This window comes from Astatotilapia calliptera, chromosome 10 (assembly GCF_964374335.1).
Source record: "Astatotilapia calliptera chromosome 10, fAstCal68.1, whole genome shotgun sequence".
Lineage (NCBI taxonomy): Eukaryota > Metazoa > Chordata > Actinopteri > Cichliformes > Cichlidae > Astatotilapia > Astatotilapia calliptera.
Window position 1 is genome coordinate 15,849,313 of NC_137431.1, and position 22,742 is coordinate 15,872,054.

Genomic DNA, 22,742 nt, shown 5'->3' on the forward strand with positions numbered 1-22,742 from the left:
AATCTCACACACATTAGACCTCAGTGCAATCTCACAACACACCCTCTCCTTTGAACCCACTTTTCTTATGACTAGCTGCCCCTGACAAACAGAAAGTGGGATTTCTGTGCTGTCAGCATGAGCTGTGTGCCTTCCATAAGCATATTAAAAGGTATTCACTCTCATAGCCATCATCCAAAATCAAACACAGAAATTTTTTTTCCCAAAATGTAGCGTCTTATTGCAGTCTGAGGTCTGGGCTTCCATCTATCTTTGTGCAGATTTCGGTATTTAAAACTTTGGCCTTGTTTAAAAGGGACATCCACCACTAAAACAGTATATCAGGGAAAATCATCACAACTTAATGGAAGTTAATGGGAAGGAATATTTGCATGTTGATCCGAGAGTGGAAAATGTTCAGTTTAAGCAAATTCTTAATGAATCTGCAATCTTCAGCTCTAATGATTTAAGTGAAAATTATCTGGCTTTCGTGTTTGTGTCTTGCTGAGCTATGAATAAGCAACAGGACGTAAAAAGGTACCTTGGTGCTGAGTTTAGGTTCAGACTTACTGTAGGTAGGTAACTGTCTGTTGAAATGCATGACATACAGTCAAAAGAAACAATGACAGAAATAACATCTTTAATAAATTAAGTTCAAAAAGATAGCCATCCCTTCCATTTCTCTCCGTGCTGACTTTATATAATGAATAAATCATATATATGCAACATTTCCCAGTTGAAGAGGACCGTAAATGCTCGAACGCAGTACGAGTAGTGCAGGTTGCATACAGTCAGTGTTACCAAATGCCTTCATCTATACAGTATACATACAGCGCAGTCCTCAATCAGCAGACTTGGTGCATAGCCTCTTTCTCAACCCTCAGAACCTTAAATTACTATATACAGTATGAAGCAGCACCTTTCTCTGTGTGGATTGCACACTATATAATATGCCGGCACACACAAAAAAAAGATCTGTACCCAATCAAACAAACATTCACCTACTCATGCATATTTTTTAAGGTTCTTACTGACGTTTTAACGTGAGCCGACCCATTTACTCATACTCAGATTCAGCATTTGCTGCCATTTGGAATGCTCCTCTAAGCATTTGCTTGTGTGCAGATTAGCCCACACAGACTGTCTTTTTATGAGTAAGCGCTGAACTTTTTCAGTTTAATGCTTTCTCTGTTTGTGTCGTGGTTAGAGAGCACCAAATGATTGTACATTCAAGCTAAAATTTAATTTTTTGGCAGGTGAGTTGATGAGCTTTGTTTTTAATTGATACTGGCGCTGATGTAAACCAATCACTGCCTGTTAGATGGGCAAACATCTTTTGTAAGCATCTTGTGTATATAGTCTATTAAAATTATAGCTGATGAACAAAAACATTAAAAAGACTATTAAAAAGACTATTGTTCAAGAAACTTAAAGAAGTCCAGACGCTTTTCTTTGCAAGCTCCTTTGACTACGATGACCTGGATGACTGAGAACCTTCACAGACTATTGTTCTTTAATACAGTGTACTTCCATTAGATTTGTTTAGGACTACCCATAATATAAAATCTTTATTTTAACTTTACAGTACTGTATGCCTTTTATCCTTTTGGTTCAGTGTCCAGGAGTGGATGCACAGTTTGGGTTTAGGGAGACTGAAACATTTGTGTAGTCACATACTGTACTGGAGCACTCGAGGTGCTCATCCACTCCTCTTAGTGCAATCCTCTTGTTGTCACTCAGTCAGACAAACATCGCCTCCACTTAGAGAGGTAGGTGACTTAAAGAAACAGGAAGTGTTTTGGTGAGGCTGAAAAAGTCTCGCAAGGTCACGTTGTTAATGAAGCCTCTGAAACGTGCCTCTGGACGGATATCCAGTGTAATTCCAGCGGGGGTTAGCTGATGATTAACCCACGTTGATGCCTAGACCCACTTGCAGTTTATCACCTTTATGATTTACAAAGGCACCCATAATCAGTGTGGCTGGGAGAGGAGTCAGGCGCTTCTCCAACACACCTCCTATTATGCACCGGCTGTTTATCATACCTGGATACACACACAGAAACAAAAGACTCATGCATTGTGCTTTCATAATAGTTAACATCGCGCATGACTCAAAGTTACATCAGGAAATTTACCTCGAAAGACCATATTAGCCTCTGGGAGCTCCATCTGATACCCAAAGGATGTTGTGGTCTCCTGTGTCCTGGTACTGGCTTCAAACTCCACCCCTACTTGTATCTGCAAAGCACAAACATACATTAATGATATGCCACTAAGGTAAATGGTGTTTACGCTTATGGGTGGCACTGGCTGTACCTGTTTGTTGGCTCTGTGATAGTAGCTTGCATGGGCACCTCCTTTGCCAGCATTCAATGTTGCCACCCAGTTTGGTCCTGCATGAAGAGACAGAACACCCACCCACCACCCCCACTGTGGCTAAATCAAAGCTCAACAAAGGAGAGATGATACCAGCTCTGTTAAAATATGATATGCGAGGCAGATTCATGAGTAAAAACAACATCTCACTTGAGTACTGTCCAGCCAGAGTAAGGATGCCTCCTTCTTCTGCTCGTCCCCGATGGTAGACCAGCTCTCCTCCTAACACCAGCCCAGAAGACACGCTCTGCAGGAAATGCGCCACCAGGATAACTGTCCAGGAAAAACACACAGCAAGATAACAGAAAAATCATCAAGGGGCACATCAGTGAAAAATACCAGAAAAAGTGTTAAATTATTTTCTTCTCATGTTGTGGGATAACAAAGAAAAGCCAACATCCACCCATCCATCTATTTCCTGCCACTCTTTCAGGTCCATGTGCAGCTTTCCTTTCTTTTTTCTTTTTTTTTTTTGTTGCCTGTCCCGTTTGGCTCTTTTGCCATCAGAATTATTGTCTAAAGGCGAAGAAAGATGCCCAACGGATTTACTTTACAAAATGGACCATCCCAGTCTTGCCGTAATGGTCTATTTGATTCACCTTTTATTGTTTATTTTATTTTATTTTCACTTGCTGAATACGGGACAGACTTGATTGGGGGAAAGAAGGAGGGAAAGAAAAACAGCTGAGAAGAGGGACGGGGAAAAAGGGCAAAAAACAAAAACCAACAGAATAAACAGAAAAAAAACCACATATATCGATCACCTGGATCACCTGTTGAGAAAGAAAGAAGAAAACAAGCAGAAGAAAACGAGAGTAATAGAATAAACAACATCACAATGATATATGGGAATATGACAGTAAATACTAAATATTAAACATTATTGTGCAGCACGTACGATTGACAGCGCACAGTGTGCTTAGAGGTAGGAGCCAAAAAAGGTGTAGTTTGTGTGTGTGATCACTTGTGTGTACACCTGTGAGTATGAGCGCGTTTGTTTTTAAAAGGTTCCTTCATGTAATGATCTGCTAGAGGGTGTGGGGGGGCCACTGCCCCGTCCTCCAGGGCATGAAGCAGGTATGGAGGAGATCAAAACTCCAGACATCCAGAGGCCCCCAGAACACAAGAGACCAAGATATGGTCAGCTTGTGCAGCTTTCTACGTAGAGATGCCCAGACCTGCTTCTCCACACCACCTCCCCCACCTCTTATGTGGATACACTAAGTGATCCCAAGCAAGCTGGGACATGTCCCAATAGGACACGTCTGCAACACCTCACCTAGGAGGTGCCCTGGAGGCATCCTTTCAGATGCCTGAACCACCCTAACTGGCTCTTTTTAATGTGGAAGAGTAACTACCCTCCTGAATGACTAAGCTTCTCAGGGTGAATCGAGAAGCTGTTTGGAGGAAGCACTTCCACTGCTCCACTCTTCCTTTAGTCACCTATGACAGCTTCACTTTCACACACTGGTGTAGCGTTCACATCACTGCACCCTCCACGGCAAGTTGTTTATCAATTTGTCACTCCACTCTCCTCTCACTCGTGAAGGGGATGCAGAGATACTTAAAACCCTCCACTTGAGGCAACGACTCATTCCCAACTCAAAGTGGGCACACCTCTGTTTTCTGGCTGAGAACCATGGCCTCAGACATATAGGAGCTAATTCTCATCCAACCGCTTCACACTCAGCTGCAAACTGCCCAAGGGGCAAGCTGGAGGCCACCGCCTGAAATCAATGACATGATCTGCAAAGCAGAGATAAACCTCTGAGACCTGCCAACCCTCAAACTTCCACCCCATGGCTGCTCATAGAAATTCTCGCATATTGCCAATAATCCAGAGTAAGCTCTCACTACAGATGTACAAGAACTGGGGCAGCCTGTGACCAGAGGTGGAGTGTTTTTTGCTTAAGTAATGGAGCAGACTGGTCATGCACACATCTATGTGCATGCACACAGCAAGTAAGGGCACAAATAACTGTGTCCATGGACCAGATTTCCTAACACTGCATTACAACAAAGTCCTCTTTTAGGGTTAAGAAACTACTGTCAGGATTTAATGAGAGTAGCCACAGTGTCGGTTTTGTAGCTGAAAGGTGGGAACACAGCAGGTAACTTGGTCGCTGATCTTTTGGCAAATGTATTATAGAGGTTACAACACATGCTGGGAAAATATTTAAACAAATCAAACAAATGTGATTTACTAAGGTTTGCTCTTATAAAGTTATGCCGACAATGGCCTGTCAGTCTTTTATGGCTACAGGGTAAAAAAAATTGTTATTTGGTGTAGGATTTGTGAAAGTTGTAGTTATGTAGTTTCTTCTTTTCTAAAAACGTCTCTCTAACTATCTATGAGTCCTACAGTATATACTGAAAATGTCCATCCAAATTCAGCTATTGATGTGAAAATCATGTGTAATATTGACTTTAATAAGCTGCTATACTCTGCAGAAAAAGTAAGAAAAAAGAGCACAGCAACAATATCTTTATTAAAAAAAGATTGAGATTAGTTTGTTGTTTCTTCTACACATCGTACAGGTCAGCTGTTCCACACAGATCTGATGCTTGTAAGGTGGAATAGTTTGTAATGATGCAGCTTTCCTATGGATAAATCCTGCGTTCCACCTGAGTCTCAGTCCTCAGGACCTCATACAGCTCACAGCAGTTTCCTAACAGACCAGTTCACCCTTGTAGAAGGCATATTCCTTCTTCTTCAACCTCCTTCCAAGCATCTAAACTGCCCTCCCTCAACAGGTGTTCTCATTTTTCAAACATTAATTAGTGCGGGTAATTATAGAAAGGCTCTGACTGATTCTTTGTGTATAAATTAGCTCTCTGGGACCCTGGCAAAGACCTTTGCAGGTAGGGTGAGGGCTATGATCCCCCTGAAGCTGAAACACACCCTCTGCCAGGTCCACATTAGAAAGAGGGGAACTATCACTCCAGTGTAGAGCACTGACTCCAACTTTCCATAGATCAGACCCTGATGGTTAATCCTCTGCTCGTTTTTCCACCTGCCATTTCTCACCTGACTCTCTGAGGATGTCTGGGTTGGCCACCGTCACAGCAGCAGTAAAATCGTTCCCTCTGTACTCAGTTTCAAATTGCCACGTTACAAACTGGGACTGCTGGGTCTAAAACACATTGAGCAGTTCAAAAAATGTTACTCTAACGATAAAGTTTATAACAGAAAACAGAACAGGTATCCTTTCATGGAGCATTATACATTACAAACAGAGAAAGTAAAGACAAATATTCTGAAGAAAGATGTCAAAGGTGTCAAGATTTGTAATAGCTGTAGGAGGGAACTGAATGAATGAATGAATGCCATGTTTACAGACGTCAGATGTTATGATCACACCTGAAACACTGTTCTGGCTCGCACGCGCTCAGTGAGATGCAGCAGAGCGTGGGCGTTCAGACTACCTGAGGAGTCCATCTCCCCGATCAACGCTGGAGCATCCTGAGATTTGACAAAGGAACAGAATGCGAGTTGTGAACACAAAAAGGCAGCAGCTCCCTCGCAGTTACCATTAAATTTTTTTATTATGAAGATAGCTTTGTGATGACTCACGCCTGACCTTGTCTTTGCTATAGTCGTCACTTTGCAGGTGCTCCACGTGAAATCGATAATACGACGGACTTACAGCGCTGAGGTGGAGCGTATGGCTGACCTGAAAACATTCCTTGGTTAATAATTATCACCTTTAAATGCTACAAACTGTTTGCATCTAAATTAAAGTGAATGGGAAAAAAATCACCTTGAAGAAGCTGCTCAGGGTTTTATTCAGTATCATCTTAACACCCTCAATCTGTTGAGGAAACACATCTGAAGAGGAAAAAACCAATCATGTCAAGAAACATTTAGATAATAGAATTTGTATTTCTGTAGCTGTTCACGGCTAGTAACAGAATTTAGAAACATAAGGACTGCTTTATTTAGCCTCAAAGGATTATGAGTAGCTAGAACCACACATTATACAAGGAAACATGGAGTTTTATCCATGGTTTATCTTGTTTTTTTTAAATAACTTTAAAATAACTTGGGTTAACCTTGCTGCTTTAGAAGTGCAATAGAAGTAAAATTGAAATTGACATTTGACCTTACAGGAAAACAGTTGCAACTCTAATGAAAGAAGCGTCTTTTTTGCCTCACTTTAAGCATGGTGAGCACTCCTCACTTCTCCTATGTTAACCAGTGATACCTTTGCAGCTCCTGTGCAACGAGTGAAAGCTGCCTGGGTTGGGAAGGCGGCCATCCCTCCTCTCCCAGCGCGGTGGACTGTCCCAGTGAGCAGGGTGTGCGTCCCAGCGGGAAGGAGGTGGGTCTGTGGAGAAAGGCCAGTTCTGATGGCCCGGACTGGAAGACAAAGCCAGAACGCTGCCCATGTGGGTGCAACACTCCCTACAAGACACAAAGACAAGATTTATTTCTCATACCTGCTAAAAAAGAAAAACTCTGTTGTGCAAGGATACAACAGGGGAAGAGGACTAACCTCTTCTTAAGTGCATTGATGGGGAAAAAAATGATGTTTATTATTTTTATTTAGTCAGCTTTGGGGTTTTTTGTTTTTTTTTTAGAAAACCTCAATATCAGAATTACAAATTGCATCAACATTAACAGCACAAACCTACATTTTAAATGTATGAGAGCTTTGTATTGTTATGTCTCATCATACTGGTTTCCAAGGATTTTAAAACCAGGTCTGCATGGCTCTGCACGTCATGCATGCTGTTCTGAGGTTTATATGAGCAGGTGCCGCAGATCCGTCGGCTAGTATGACCTTAGCATCGGTAAAAACAGACATGTATGTGTGCTAACTGTTCTACTACCTACTTCCGATTTGATCGAAAGACCTTAAAATCCCGAGCGGAAATGAGAACCGCACATCAGGAAAACTGTCAGGCGGATTTTCCCTTAATTTCTTTACAAATACCAACTTGAGATGCAAAGCCAACTGATGCTGAGCTTCACTGATGCTGCAAATAGCTGCCTCGTGTGCCACCCCACAAATGCGTCCCTCTGAAACCACGGCGGGAACCCTGCACATTTGAAAACTGCACACTTTTACACCTTACTGTATAAAACTGGCACTTCTGTGGCCGCGTTATTAAAATTGCAGCTATTGACTATTGGCTCCCGTTCAGCCAATTATTATTATTGTATTGATTTGATGTTTTGAGGCCCCGGGAGGGGAGCCTTTTGTTTCTAGTCGGACTATTTTATCTGCGACGCCGCTTCTAACGCAAGCTGCTACAGGTGAGCTCGGCTTTCACGTACTGCGGAGCTCGAGTTGGAGAAGGTCATCAGCTTTTATTCTCCAACAGCAGCGGTACTAACAGCGTCTCGCTCGCGCCTGTCTCAGGCAACAAAAACAAACAAAAAGCTTAAACATGGTTCCAAAACCACAATATTGACCCGTGGAGAAGACTGAAGGTGGCCGCTGTCACCCGCACACGCGGCTCATCCCTTTCAGGGACAGATTTTGGGGACAAGTTTTCACAGAGCTGAGTTTTTGGGAAGCAGCTTTGTTTGCGCTTTACCCTGGATATGTCTCCTTCGCGGGCAGTATTAATGGTGGGAGAAGGGAACTTCTCCTTTTCGGCCTCTGCCTGTCAGTTGTACTCCGAATCAGAGACCACCGTAACGGCCACTTGCCTGCAGCATCAGGAGGAGGCACTGCGGCACGAAGGCGCAGCTGATAACATCCAGACCATCAAGGACTCTGGTACGGCTTTTTACCAGCTGTAATAACTGCTGCTATTTTGAGTTTTATGGAGTTGTGCCCCCCCTTTCTTTCTTTCTTTCTTTCTTTCTTTCTTTCTTTCTTTCTTTCTTTGCATGCTATCTTTAACACTGTTTGTTCTTTCAGGAGGGACTGTGCTGTTTGAGGTGGATTGCACAAAGCTGGGGGAATGCGCCTCTCTGCAGGGCCATCTGTTTGACCGTGTGGTGTTCAACTTCCCTCACTGTGGGCGAAAGAGTGGGGTTAAAAAGAACAGAGAACTTCTCAGAAACTTCTTCCTCAGGTAGGACTGCATCATGCCATGATCACAACATCATCACATGCATCACTTGCATTCATTTCTATCTATGCAAGAAGCCTAAAAGAGGCTTTTGATGCCTCAAGCTCATCATTATTGGGGCTTAAAAGTTTGTATGTGTTTTTCAGTTTGTTTTTATAACAGTTTATATCCCTTTTTATGTGACATGAACTGGAATAATTGCAATTTATTGCCTCAATATAATTGATATCATCACTTAATCTTGCTTCTTGTGTCTACTTAAGGTGTTTTAGGCAACTAATGACCAGGTTATGAAAGCTTCTACAGGATGCTCAGACCCTTCTAGCTGTTATTTGATCGAATAGTTACTGATTTAAATAAATATGTAAACAGTTTTAATGGCACAATGAACGGAGAGAACCACCTGAAATAATAAAGCTTGTTTCTCTGTGGTAAGGCCTTGTTACCATGGGGAAAGGGCAGATTTGTTGTGAAAATAGCCTTTTACCCCCACTGTCACTATCAAAAGGTCAGTTTTTCGTTCTGGTTTTCTGATTTCTGTGGCAGTCTCAGCAGGAGGTGCACCCGCCTGTCAGGAGACTGGGAGTCTCGCACTTCATTATTTTTTTTTCTGGCTTGGCACTGTGATCTCAAAATGATATCATCATTTAACCTTGTTTATTGTGCCTACTGCAACATGTTTTTAAATTAAAAATTGGAACTGTTTATATCGGATAGTGAATGGTCGTGCTTGAAATTCTTTTTATTTATTTAGTATAATTCTGCAGAAAACACAAAATAATAAAGCCTGTGGTGACAGGTTAATTTATTTTGCTACCTTGGAAAAAAAGGCAGATTTATTGAGAAAACTGCTTTTCCCTCAATGCCAGTATCAAAATCTGATTATCTGCTATCCGGTTTTCTTATCTGGTTCTCACTGAGTCTCACTAGCAGCCCTGAAGCATGCCCGCCTGTGAGTTCGCTTGGTGTCTAGCACTTTATTAAAGTTTTTCCTTGCTTAATTGTTTCTTTTGATCTCTAATAAATAAAGAGGAAATAAACTTTTTTTTCTTGCGATCACTAAATAACAAACCTGCTATCGTGAGAAATTGAGCTGTGTTATTGCAGGGTAACTGAATAATAATATTTGCTTCTTTGGTTATTAGAAAATAATCCTTTATGTATGTGTCATACATGTATTGACATTTTAAAATGTGAATTTGTTGTTCTTCCAGTTGTGTTCAAGTGTTGGCTGAAAGTGGGGAGGTTCACGTCTCCTTGTGCAACGGACAAGGAGGAACACCAGCGGACCAGCCGAAGCGAGAGTGGCACAACAGCTGGCAGGCGGTTGCCATGGCAGCGGAGGCAGATCTAATTCTGAGTGCCATCCACCCTTTTGAAAGTGATAAGCACCAGAGCTACAAGTGCACTGGATACAGGTAAGGAGTAAAGGTGAGTCTATGTATAGAAGCAACCCAGCTGTATCTCTTTGTTTGTTTTCCTTGTATGTTTGCATGCCTGGCACTAATGATGATATCGCTGCTGAACAGGAGCCAGGATAAAGGCTTCCATGTGGAGAAAGCTTTGGTCCACATGTTTACTCGCAGCATCCCCTACACTCCTGCTCATTTGCTGAAGGTGGAGGAGGTCGTTGAAGGAGAGAAAGTGCAGTACGAAATACCAGCAGAGCTCAGTGATTACATATTCAGGTACAGTAACACAGTGGCTACCCGGGTGTTTGCACCACCAACACACACACATAAATCACATAAATATAATTACAACCTCTTTTCTTTCATCAGGAGATTTCTCTACTCAGATTCTGTCCACCCTGTCAAGTTGGTGCAAGATTTTCTTCTCGAAGGTCTGGCGAAGAAATGGCCGGTCTCCATGATGACAGAGACCATCCCCTTCCTCCTCACAGCAAAACAGCTGCAGACACACTGCTGTGGCATCGATGGCGCACAATGCTACTGGATCCACCTGCTTCAGAAAGACCTCACCTCTGACACTGATACCTCTGCAGACAAAGAAAATGATCCGAGACCCACAGAAACTCTGCTGCCCACATGTCTTGCCTCAAATAAAGGAGGTAGGGTGAGAATCAAAGGAGTTGAGAGCTTCAGGTCAGCATGCTCTCTTGACATTGATCCTGAAGGGGAAAGTGGTATGCACATGCTACGTCCATCATTGCTCCCTCAGATGGAAGAGCTTCTAGCTAAAAAAGAGGCGATAATTAACGCCGATGGTCATGGTGACTGTGAGGGGAGTGATGACAGTGAAGGAAATGAGAAGGATGAGTCCTGTGGGAGCTGTAATGGTGTTACCAGCTTGTTATATGGAATTAGTGGTGTGGTTTTCAGAAATGTACCCATCGGCCTCTGGGCTATGCCTGCCTTTCACGAGCTCCTCATCCAAGGTGTTTTTCCTTCAGAAAGTGAGCCGGGTAAATTGCTCGGAGAAAAGCTGGAAACGCTACTTGCTCCTTTTGGCGTCTCCATAGTAACAGAGCAGGGAGGTCTGCGTCTGAAAGCGCAGCCAGTGGGTTTGGTTGGTAAGGTGTTTGCAAGCGATGTAAGTGACAACAACAATCATGTCCGCATCACTGCGTCTCTAAATTTGGACCTACTCGCCGTGCTCCTGTTCTCGCTCCCTGACTGGAGGCTGCTTTGGTCACATGACCCACGTTTCTTAAAACAATTTTCATCCCACCCATCGCCGAGGACTCCGTTTCATCCTTTTTGCCTGTATCCCGAACCTTTCACCTTTGACATCAGCTTCTGGACTGGGCCTACGTGGGAGGAGAAGAATTTCCACGCGGTGGTCCGAGAGGCTAGTTGTGGGACCGTGGAGCAAGTTAAACTCATTGACAGGTTCTCACATCCTGATCTGAGCCAGACCAGTTACTGCTACAGACTCATCTACCACTCACACACACATGCTCTGTCACACACACGAGCACTCCAGTTTCACAAACACTTGGAGACTCTACTTTCCTCTCGATTACAAGTCACCATCAGGTAGCCATCACTTGAAACTCAGAGAAGAACGGCGATTTACACTCTTACCTTTAAGAGGCATATCTGCATAGAAAATGATAAATGTGTAATCTGCAGCTAAACAGTGTTTACAGTTGTTGAGGTGTTGTTTGCTCTATTGTGTCTACATTGTGATTGTAATTCTGTGTATATGTTTGTGCTTCAAGGAAACAATAAATCTGTTATTTAATGTAAATTTTTGGCCTCTGGAGTTACTGTAAAAGAGTAAAAGACACATATGGTGCACCACATGGCAACATCGTGACACTGACATAAAGTAAACAATTCTCAATAAGAACAGACTGAGATTAGTTAGTGGTCACATTACACACACGTTGTAAAGATGTAAAAAAAATAGAATAAATTCCTTTATCTAACTGTGTCACAAAAGAATAAACACTTACCACAGTACTCTGCAAAAGTCTTCAGCCACCCATAATTTGTTTATATTTTGTGTCCAGGGAGTCAGACTTTCTTGCAGTTTTAAAATAGTCTTGTTTTCTTTCTGACTTCATTCAAACATAAAAAAAGAAACCTAATAAGTGTTGTATCTACACATAATAGACAACCTAACAAAAAACTGTTTTAAATTGTACCTTTAGGCACTTTGTTACTAGCAGCCTTTTATGAAAGCACATAATTTGTTGCCATTCCTTTAGTTGAAACATGATGTTGATGTTATGGAGTGATGAATCCAAATTAAAAAAATGTTTTAACTCAAATTTTAATCATATGTACGGAGGATGTCCGGAGAGATGTACGAGAGCCTCTCTCATTGTTAGGGCTGCGTTTCACCTAGTGGTGTTGTTAAAACTGGAGAAATAATAAACACAGAAAAAGTACCATCAGATTCTGACCCACCATGCAATGCTTTCTGGAAAGTTTCTGATTGCCAACAGCTTTATTTTTAGCATGTCAATGATAACAAAAACACTGCTAATGCAGTGAAACCATGGCTCGATAGAAAGACTCACAATGTAACACTATCATTCACTGATTGGTCTCCCCAATGCCTCAAACTTTTTGAAGCTTTGAAGACATGACATGACAAGAAAGTTTACCTAAAAGCGTTCAGGCTATGTTAAAAAATAAAGGTGGTCACACATGTGGGGCAGCAAATGCAAAGGTTATATACATTTCACTAGAGCAGGTTCTATGAGTCACGGTACTTTCAGCAAGGAAAATGTGATGAAAATTATTACTTGTGAGATTTTTTAAGATGTTTTAAAAATAATGTAACTTTACTTTGCAGCAACACAGATCAAATCCAAGGGAAGAGTTGCGGAGAAAAGATTAAATAGAGACAATATCATAAGAGCTGAAAATTAACAAAGGTTTTTAACAGTTGAAACAAAGCCCAGTTTGGTGATTTTTGCCAAAAATTCAGAGGTCAAAATGTAATTTTTGTAATTCCTGCTGGTTTCATTGAAAGTTTAGTCTGTGAACTGACCTAAAACTGGAACTAAAAATTTATCTTAGGTCTAATTTTCAGTAAGCACTGATGCATGTTTTATTGCCTTTACAGAGTGCTGAGTTCGCGTTTATTTGAACTTCTTTGATTGACCTTACCCCCACACACATTTTCTTATTTTATTTAAACGTTTTTATTTATTTATTTTTAATAACAAATACGTTTAAATAAATAAAAGTAATCTAAAGCGAACTGAAACTTTACTGAATCGCAGTAAAGAGTACTTGTAACTTAAGCGCTTAATTGAACTGTATGATTAGAGCTGTCAATATCCGGACACAGCCGAAAATAAACGAATCGCGACTCGGGAGCAGTACCGTCGGTAAACATGGCGGCCAAGGCGCTTCGGCAGCGAACCAGGCGAGGCAGCAGACAAGATGCAAACAACGTGAACGTCCCCGCCGAAACTCGGGCACCCAAAGAGGAGAAAGTCACCGATGACAGCAAAATCACAGAGACTCGGCAAGAGTGAGTATGAATCCAGAGGAGACACAAGCTGCATGAGGAGGTGTGACTGACAGCCTGAGCAGGGGAAGCTAGCTAAGCTAGCTACTTTGATACCTTAGTAAGTTTTGACTGTAACGACACGATAACAACGCCTGGTAATGACCATTGAACAAACTACACCAGTGTGTATTTACATTAATATGAACCACAGTGGCTGTTTAGCTGTGTGTCCACCGTACTAACTAAGTTGCGTTGTTTATGTTTTAGCGGAGCAGTAAATCGCAGTGGTCAGCTCCATTCATTCTGTTAGTGTCAGATATGTGGTAACTGGCTGTGGTGCGAGTTGTGGCGTGGGTAAACTCGTGCTCTGGACCGACACAAACACTTGTTTGAGACGATTGGGTGGTGTTGTTGTTGTTGGGGAAAGTGACAATTTGTAAGGTGACGTGTCATAAAATACGTAACGTGAGGGTCAGGGCTGAGCTGCAGCTGAGCCGACTATAATCTGACTAATCTGATGATGGGCGCGAACAAAGGAAACACTGCAACACATAAGCAACACTGTGAACGCAAATCACACGTTTGTATTAGTGTGACAGTTCTCTTTACACGAGAAGTTATTATAACTGTTAGACAATAAAGATATAAGTATTTCCTAACCGATAGAAAGTGCACATTATTTATATATTTTACAAGATGACGGTGTGATCGGCTGTGATGTGTGGTTCGGAGTCAGATCTGGAGGTGGCAGAGTTGAAATGATAACATTTTAACTGGGAGTGATCATAATTGACAGAAATGAGAATATCTGCTCAGACCAGAATCATATGTATACGCTGCTCAGAAAAAATTAACTAACACTTAGAAAAAAACATCAAATCGCAATGGGAAAAAATCTAGCTGGGTATCTATGCTCAGATGGACTGGATAATGCGTTAGGAATGAAATGATACCACATTGTTTGATGGAAGACACCCAGAAGTGATAAATTGATGAGACAGGATAGTTGCTGCTGCTGAAATTCCATTGCAGCAACTCAAAATGCCACTTAGGAGTTTGTATGGTCCTATGTGGTGCTAATAAGATGTGGGATGGTGTCCTGGGGGATGTCCTTGCAGAGCTGGACCAGGGCATCACTGAGCTGTCTAAGGTGCAACCTGGTGGAGTCGGATGACCAAAACATAATGTCCCGTTTTGGTCAGGCTAAAACAAAGCCAGTCATTGATATCAATTCCTTCATCCTTCAGAGGACGTTGGGTTCTCAGGCCACCCTCGTGAAGTCTGTTTTAGATTTTTTGGTCAGATATATTCACACCTGTGGCATGCTGGAGGTTATTTTGTAGTTCTGGTAGTGCTCATCCTGTTGCTCTTTGCACAAAGGACCAGATACCGGTAATACTCATGGGTTAAGGACCTTGTGCAGCCCTGTTCAGTTATCCTAGAGTAGCTGCCTGTCTCCTGGAATCTTTCCCATGCTCTTGAAACTGTCCTGGGAAACACAAAAAGCCTTCTGGCAATGCCACATATTGATGTGCATCCTGGAGCAGTTGGACTACCTGTGCAACCTCTGTAGGGCCCAGGTATTGCCTCATGATACCAGTAGTGACACTGACCCTGGCCAAATGCAAAACTAGTGAAAAAACAGTCAGAAAACATGACTAAGGAAAATGTCAGCAGCCTCCACCATGTAAAACATTCCTGTTATAGGCAAGTCTCATTGTTGTCCCTCAGTGGACCCGTTATTAATGTCATTAAAAGAAAAGCAGCCCTCTCTGTTATTTAACTCACCAATATTTGATTAGCCATTGTAAAAAAAAAAAAAAAATACAGAGAAATATGGAACTATATAAATTTTTGTGTGAAAAAAGTTTGTTGATGCTGATATTTCTTATACTAAAATAAATATCACACTGGCTCTCTTTTTGTTGTTAATAACTCACAAAAAAACCATTGGTTTAAATAATTTATCAGATACTTTTAAAATACAAAATCCAGAGGCAGGATAAGAAACCTAAAAGGTGAAAAGAAATTGGAGAAAAATATAGAAACAATAAAAACATTTGAAATTGTTATTCACAATAGTACTAATAATGTTGGTTTGGAAAAGAGAGAAACTGTTTAAAGAGTATTTCCTAAAGTAAATCTGAAACTGGAATAAATTTGGAGAAAATATTTAAGTGTTTTGTAAAAGTGAACAGAAATGTGAGCTGGAAATACACAACAATTTGATACCACACATGCACATTTTGGGATTATCTGTGTTATCTTAATTGGTATTTTATTAAAAGCAGGCACACGAGTGTAGTAAAGCAGTTAAACTGGTATGTGATAAAACACCCACTCAGTGCTCACATAAATGTTTATATTATTTAAGATATAGACAATTTATTTTTTATTTGTGTAAAGGGAACGTTCTGATTTATATTAGCATAAATATATACATATGCATTGAATGAATGTTCATATTAATCTTTTTTTTTGTAATAGGTCAATAAGTCGTGGGGGGCAGGTATGGGCTCCAGAAGGTTCGACTGCATTTAAATGCCTGCTCTCTGCACGCTTCTGTGCAGCTTTGCTCAGCAACATCTCCGACTGCGATGAGACGTTTAACTACTGGGAGCCTGTGAGTACTGATCTCTGCTGTGGGGCATTTGAAAGTGCCATAGTGTAGGGCTGTTTGATATAACGATATATATCGGATGACGATATAAAAACATCTATCGTTTCCTATTACGCTATCGTTTGTTTTGTGGTGTCGTAAAATAAACTGTTTACAGCAATGTTTTTTCATTGTTTTGATGGTCACTGTAGTGGCTATATTAATTTCTTAAAGTTCTCTCTTTCTCTTACCACACTATGGACGAACAAGCGTCTGTTTTTACCTGTTGTCTTTAGCAACAATGATGGTAAAACCACCGCGTGGCTTGTTTGTTTTCCTCGTAAACCTTTCACAATAAAGCTCAAGATCCTGTTGAGACTTTTCAAAATAAACTGAATCACGTGAAAGAGTATGCAGAGAGTTTACGGATGAGAAGCAAACACTTCACGCAAGTTGAGTTGCCAGAGATTTACAGAATTTACAGAAAATGTTACATTTTTGTGATTTATATCGTTGTCAGAGCGATAAATGTGTTATATCGGGATATGAGATTTTGGTCATATCGCACAGCCCTACCATAGTGTGTTGTGTGACAGTTTTTCTAATGCCTGCTTCAGAATCATTTTGTAGCATCTCTCTCTTGTTCCAATGGATTATGTTTGTCTTTTATTCCTGTGTTCTGACAGATGCACTACTTGCTCTACGGCACAGGAATGCAAACATGGGAATACTCTCCACTGTATGCCATCCGGTCCTATGCTTACTTATGGTTACATGCACTTCCTGCTTGCTTGCACGCCCATGTTCTACAGACAAACAAGGTAAGTATCGCAAGCTCGGATTTTGCCATGTGTTGACGTTCCTGTATTTTATAATAGGGATGCACCGATTCTGAAATTCTATGCTGATCCTAACACCACAGTGAATGCATTCTGTGTAAAATCTAACAAGCTCATCATCAGTATACTTTTTCTTTTTAAAATTGAAAACTATATTTACCTGCAGGACATGCTACTTCTATTAGAAGAAGCTTTAAACTAAAATCTGGATAGACTAAAAAGTTCAATATTCCTCCACGGGGCATCTAAAGTTTAAAATACATGAATTCACACATGCGTGCACACACAGGTGCGTGTAACGTTATAGTGGGACATGTGCAGTAGTTTCAGGCTTGTGTTATGACTGTGTTGCAGGTGTTGGTGTTCTACTTTGTGCGATGTGTCTTAGCATTCTCCTGCTGTGTCTGTGAGCTCTATTTCTACAAGTGAGTTTACCCTCCTCTTAAATGCAAGGCATGTTAGCACTTTGGTGTTCACATTTTGGGATAATTTTGTAGATGTCTAGAATCATCTGTTACAAAGCAATTTTCCTGCAGCGTTTTTTTCTGATCAAGATATGTTACTAAAGTTAAGCATTTTTATTTTGTGTGTGTGTGTGTGTGTGTGTGTGTGTGTGTGTGTGTGTGTGTGTGTGTGTGTGTGTGTGTGCCACAGAGCAGTTTGTAAGAAGTTTGGTTTGCACGTGGGTCGTTTGATGTTGGCATTCCTCGTCCTGAGCACAGGAATGTTCTGCTCCTCTGCAGGTTGGTCGTGTTTAGCTACATTTCTGGGGACTATCAGTTGCCTCCATCCTTACATCTGTTGGTTTTTACATCGAGCAACTCATTACAAAGCCTTGCTTTTCTGGCCTTTTGGCAGATCACTGATCAAGAAGAGCAGAACTGCCACACGAACAGTGTGCAGTGTTTGCCTCTAAGGAACATTTCATATTTATGATTTATTTCTCCTGTGCTCCCATTAACGCTGTAGGGATTGTAGGGACATTTTTGTGTTTGTGCTTAGTCTTTTTCTGATTAAAGTTTATTTCTTTCTCTACAGCTTTCCTACCTTCGTCTTTCTGTATGTACACAACACTGGTTGCCATGACGGGTTGGTTCCAAGACTCAACACCGTTAGCCATCATCGGCGTGGCTGCCGGCGCCATTGTTGGATGGCCATTCTCTGCATTGATCGGGTATGACTGTAAATACTGGCATTGCAGGCTTTTAACTATGTGTTAATTGTAATACAGCTTTTTTGAAAAAACTTTACACCTTAAAATTTTTTTTTTACTTTATTCTGGATATAAATGTTTACGGGCTTGCTTGAATTTTCAGTGGAGTTTAATTCTTTTTAGTTAGTGCAATACAGCCAACCATTGACAACAAAAAATGTATCACTTGTATCACGTTACAATAACATATGAACTGGGATGAATGTGAGCCGGATCAGCTACTGTGTCATTGAAGTTTCTTCTCTCTTGTTAGACTTCCAATTGCTTTCGACTTGCTTGTGTTGAAGAGGCAGTGGAAGAGTTTCATCACCTGGTCATTTATTGCTTTGCTTCTGCTGCTGGTAAGAATATAGAACTACTAGAATAATGGGTTTCTTTTCTGTCACAGGTAGAGCATTCCCCACAAAATCTCTGTGGACGTACCACAGGGGCAGGAATATAATAATGCATTTTGCTGTCATGTGTCACATTGTCACAACATATGTAAACTATACTAAAAAATATTGGGCCACATACACCTACAGGTGCTGCTCGGCCATAGAAACCCATGTCATGACACTCTCAGTGGATAGTTTTTATGCTGATGGTTATTCCAGTGGAGGTTATTGAGTCAGGATGACACACTGTGCACACTGTGCACCTCAGCGCTCACTAACCTAACTCTGTAACTTTATGTCCTCTATCACTTTGTGGCTAAGTTACTGTGGTTCCTAAATCCTTCCACTTTGCAGGAACACCTCTTACAGCTGATTGTGGAATATCTAGTAGGGAAGGAATTTGACGAATTCATCTGTTGAAATGATGGCATCCTATTATAGCACTACGCTCAAAATCAGAGAGCTCTTCAGAATGAACCACTGTTTGACAGATATTTTTTAAAGCAGACTGCATAGTTAGGTTGGTGATTTTCTTTTAGTTTGTGGCAATGGGACGAAAAACACCTGAATTCAAAGATTTAAGAGGTGTGGCTTAACCCTTTTGTCCATCTGTATCTGTAGTTCTTTGTGAATTATAGCATATTTTTATGCAGGAGCTTAATGTTTATGTGACCTGCATCAGTTCACTTTCCTTCTCATCTTGTGTTCTCAGGTACCTCTGGTGGCGGTGGACTCTTTCTTTTATGGCAAACTGGTCATAGCGCCACTCAATATTCTCCTGTACAATGTCTTTACACCACATGGGCCTGATCTATATGGTAAATGACCTGTTTTGTCACATTTAATACCTCAATACATCCACATGTGATATTTATATAAAGTATGAGATATTTAGGATATACAATGTTGGATATGCCTTTTATGAATTGCCTAATTTACTACAGTAACTGTTGGACTGATAATACGTCAATGACAATATCAAGCAAATATTAAGATTTAACAGTTTGTCGCTGCAGTTTTTGTTGGGCACAGGGTAACTTCTCTTGCTTTCTGTTGTTTAATTTCCAGGTACGGAGCCGTGGCATTTTTACTTTGTAAACGGCGTCCTGAACTTCAACCTGGTGTTTGCTCTGGCACTGTTTTCCCTGCCACTCACTGCTCTCATGGAGACACTGTTACACAGGTTCAATGGTGTGTTTTCCTGCGTATGCACAAAATATGTTGATTTTGGCTTGTTACATTTACATTACACTTGTAATGATTCACTCACCTATATACATTTGTTCGTGATTTAGTCCAGGTAGTTACCCTCATCTCACATTAACTCCGGTTAGCACTCTTCTAAGTCACTGTGCTCCACAGTGCAGTATATTCAGTATCTTCCAGCACATTTACAGGGTTTACCTTTTGTGATTTCACATCGTTGTACACACATGTGTTTTCTTCAGTGCAGAACCTGGGCCGCCCGTACTGGCTGACTCTGTCTCCCATGTATCTGTGGATGTTGGTTTTCTTCACTAGACCTCATAAAGAAGAGCGTTTTCTCTTTCCTATTTACCCTCTCATCTGCCTCAGCGGGGCAGTTGCCCTCTCCTCATTACAGGTGTAGTTTACCATTGTCTAATTTTGGCTTTCAAAGCAAAACAGCCTGCTGCGTTAGTTGATTTCAGCATTTTTAGGCCCATTTGGTCACAAATGTGCACGTAAATGAAATGGATTTTATTCATTTTATTTACAGAAATGCTACCACTTCCTGTTCCAGCGATACCGACTGGAACACTACACCGTCTCCTCGAACTGGTTGGCTTTAAGCGCAGTGGTGGTCTTCGCTGTGTTGTCACTGTCTCGTTCTGTCGCCCTCTTCAGAGGTTTGTGTGTGTGTCCCATTTTCCCTAAGCACCAGCATCAGCATTGAGCGAAGGCTTATGATATTTTGGTCTGTTTACAGGCTACCATGCCCCTCTGGACCTGTACCCAGAATTTCACCGCATTGCCAAGGATCCGACTCTTCACTCGGTCCCCGAAAGCAGACCTGTCAGCGTATGTGTTGGCAAAGAGTGGTATCGCTTCCCGAGCAGTTTTCTTCTCCCACACAAGTCAGTGTCCAGAAAATCTGCACAGGTTTTCAGTGTCTGATAAAATCTGTAAGGGTGATTTCTCATTTTTATGTTTTCACTAAGCTAAAAGTCTCTCTTTTAATCTCCAGCTGGCAACTGCACTTCATTCAGTCTGAGTTTAAGGGGCAGCTGCCTCAGCCATATGCCTCTGGTCCTCTGGCCACACAGATCATCCCAGCTAATATGAACGATCAGAACCTGGAGGAGCCAAGCAGATATGTAAGTTCCTTAGACGCAGACATGTTTGCTAACTAATACTGTAGTTAAGAGCAAATAAATTAAAAATGTATTTGTCTTCTCTGTGCAGGTTGATTTAAAACAGTGCCACTACTTAGTGGACCTAGACACAGATGAAGAGACGCCGCTTGAGCCACGTTACTCAGCCAGCAAAGAGGAGTGGACTATCATCGCTTATAAGCCTTTTCTTCAAGCATCAAGGTAGTTTTACAAGTAAATATTTTACAAATAAGTGTAAAAAACAGTAAAATTAAAATCTGTAAATGAAGGAAAAAGCATAACGTATTGCAGTTGAAAAGAAAAGGAAACATCCTGAGAAAATGTAAACATTAAGGAGATCTACAATGTGAAGCAGATTGTTTACATGTAAGGCATTTTTCTCTCAGGTCATCTCCTCTCTTCAGAGCGTTCTACATCCCATTCATATCTGACCACCACATCACCTTTAGGCGCTACGCCATCTTAAAACCGCGGCGGCAAAAGCAGCCTCGTAAGCGGAGCCACGGCTGACCTTTTACACCCGAACCTGTACAGTTGTACAAAATCCCAACAAAAGACGTCAATCACCTCTTCTCAAAACAGCTGGTATTTGTGTGTCAGTGTGCATGTTGTCTCAAGAAACCTTTGAAGCTATCAGACCCTTTAAAGACATCAATCCCCCTGTTTACTTGTCATCAACACTACACAGACTCTCTGAATATCACCACCCTGGACCACTTTTTGGTGACCAAACAGTGTTTGCGTGTGGATGAAAGGCAGAAACGTATTAGAAAAAGTTGAGAAAAATATGTGGAAAAGACATCAGTCTGCTTTTGAGCTTGTGTGTGAGACAGTGCATGTCAGAGTGAAAGAAAATGCTTGGCAGGGTATCAGCTGGACGTTTTATCTTATTTTGTATGCCTGTGTTGAGCCGGATGTCTTTAAGGGGATGCACACCACAAAATATTTGCATTAATTCAGCCCGTATTCGAAACTTGAAAATGTGGCCTGACTGGAGGAATTTCTCTGACCAGTGAAACGCAGAAATCCTCTCACGTCTGGGCTTGAACAGTGTCCTGTTGTGTGCTCTGTCAGGTATGAGTGTGGAAGATAAATAAAACCAAGGATGCTTAAGTAATTTAACTTAATAAAATCATGATTGACTGTGAATATAAATCCGATGTTGTTTTTATTGGGGCAGTAAAGTCACTCTTTGACAGGTTGGCTTTTCATCTCATTTTATTGGAATATTCCTTATGTAGCAAACATACAAACCACTTTCACTTACAGGAGAGATATCAAGACATAATACATTCTGAATTAATAGTAATAATGATGATGCTTTGGTTTATATTACACTGTAATAGCATGCCGTAATGTTTGGTTAGGCTGCAGGCACTCAAGCTAAATTGTAGCAGCTACCGTTGCACTTGTTGTTTTTTTTAAGAATGGCTTTGATAAATACTTTAATAAGTGTGTAAAATTAAGGTCTCGTCACAATTTAAGGCAATATAAAACCACACAGGAGATAAATACAACCACCTTCCACGAGCAGTACTGGTTTATTGTGTTTAATCTGTTTGAGGTAGCCCGCATCTCTCAGGTATACTTGGGTGTACAAAACAGTTTTCAAGCACAGCAAACATAACAGTTCAAGACCTCAGTTATCTTACCTGACACGACCATGCAAAACAGGCTGCTACACACACATGAAAACACACATGCTTTTATAGACAGAGATGCTCATAATCCTCAGAGTCAACTGTAAACGTCTACATTTTGGTAATGATGCCATGTACACAAGAAAATGTGAGCTTAGCTTACAGTAGGTGCTTCTTTACTGGGTCATTTCTGTAATGTAACTGTATTATGGCTCTTTCCAAAAACTTCCTATGCATGCATATATTGAAATATTTGCTTGGATGCTTTAGTGAGGTCCAGATAAAATCTGGAGGCTTTACCATTAGGTGACCTTTGTGTCAAGGGTACTCCGGTGGTTTGGAATTGATCTCGTGTAATATTGTCACTTTGGATCATTATTAAATAGGACGAAACTTTAACCTG

The 22,742-nt window shown here is 41.1% G+C and overlaps 3 protein-coding genes across 5 annotated transcripts; 2 read left to right on the forward strand and 1 right to left on the reverse strand.

Annotated features, from left to right (window-relative positions):
* Nucleotides 1–602: 602 nt before the first annotated feature.
* LOC113017584 (mitochondrial import receptor subunit TOM40B) lies at nucleotides 603–7,332 on the reverse strand. Of its 3 annotated transcripts, none has more exons than XM_026160732.2 (10): nucleotides 7,193–7,332; nucleotides 6,561–6,760; nucleotides 6,117–6,184; nucleotides 5,937–6,029; nucleotides 5,717–5,818; nucleotides 5,384–5,489; nucleotides 2,506–2,628; nucleotides 2,296–2,372; nucleotides 2,115–2,217; nucleotides 603–2,022 (listed from the first exon to the last, which is right to left on the reverse strand). In XM_026160732.2, the coding sequence occupies exons 2-10, from the start codon at nucleotides 6,742–6,744 to the stop codon at nucleotides 1,883–1,885; spliced, it is 996 nt and encodes a 331-aa protein (XP_026016517.1). In that variant the 5' UTR covers nucleotides 6,745–6,760; nucleotides 7,193–7,332; the 3' UTR covers nucleotides 603–1,882. The 3 variants fall into 3 exon arrangements, with proteins under 3 accessions (XP_026016517.1, XP_026016516.1, XP_026016518.1); XM_026160731.2 differs by lacking the exon at nucleotides 7,193–7,332 and adding an exon at nucleotides 6,991–7,130; XM_026160733.2 differs by lacking the exon at nucleotides 7,193–7,332 and adding an exon at nucleotides 6,852–6,978.
* A 287-nt stretch (nucleotides 7,333–7,619) lies between these two features.
* Nucleotides 7,620–11,595, forward strand: fdxacb1 (ferredoxin-fold anticodon binding domain containing 1). The gene is made up of 5 exons (XM_026181910.2): nucleotides 7,620–8,084; nucleotides 8,229–8,385; nucleotides 9,597–9,800; nucleotides 9,912–10,070; nucleotides 10,164–11,595. The coding sequence occupies exons 1-5, from the start codon at nucleotides 7,907–7,909 to the stop codon at nucleotides 11,383–11,385; spliced, it is 1,920 nt and encodes a 639-aa protein (XP_026037695.2). The 5' UTR covers nucleotides 7,620–7,906; the 3' UTR covers nucleotides 11,386–11,595.
* A 1,574-nt stretch (nucleotides 11,596–13,169) lies between these two features.
* alg9 (ALG9 alpha-1,2-mannosyltransferase) lies at nucleotides 13,170–21,848 on the forward strand. The gene is made up of 15 exons (XM_026182558.2): nucleotides 13,170–13,338; nucleotides 15,805–15,940; nucleotides 16,603–16,737; nucleotides 17,110–17,180; nucleotides 17,410–17,498; nucleotides 17,794–17,929; nucleotides 18,222–18,309; nucleotides 19,058–19,163; nucleotides 19,414–19,536; nucleotides 19,794–19,948; nucleotides 20,084–20,213; nucleotides 20,294–20,441; nucleotides 20,552–20,681; nucleotides 20,770–20,900; nucleotides 21,086–21,848. The coding sequence occupies exons 1-15, from the start codon at nucleotides 13,199–13,201 to the stop codon at nucleotides 21,207–21,209; spliced, it is 1,842 nt and encodes a 613-aa protein (XP_026038343.2). The 5' UTR covers nucleotides 13,170–13,198; the 3' UTR covers nucleotides 21,210–21,848.
* Nucleotides 21,849–22,742: the final 894 nt, after the last annotated feature.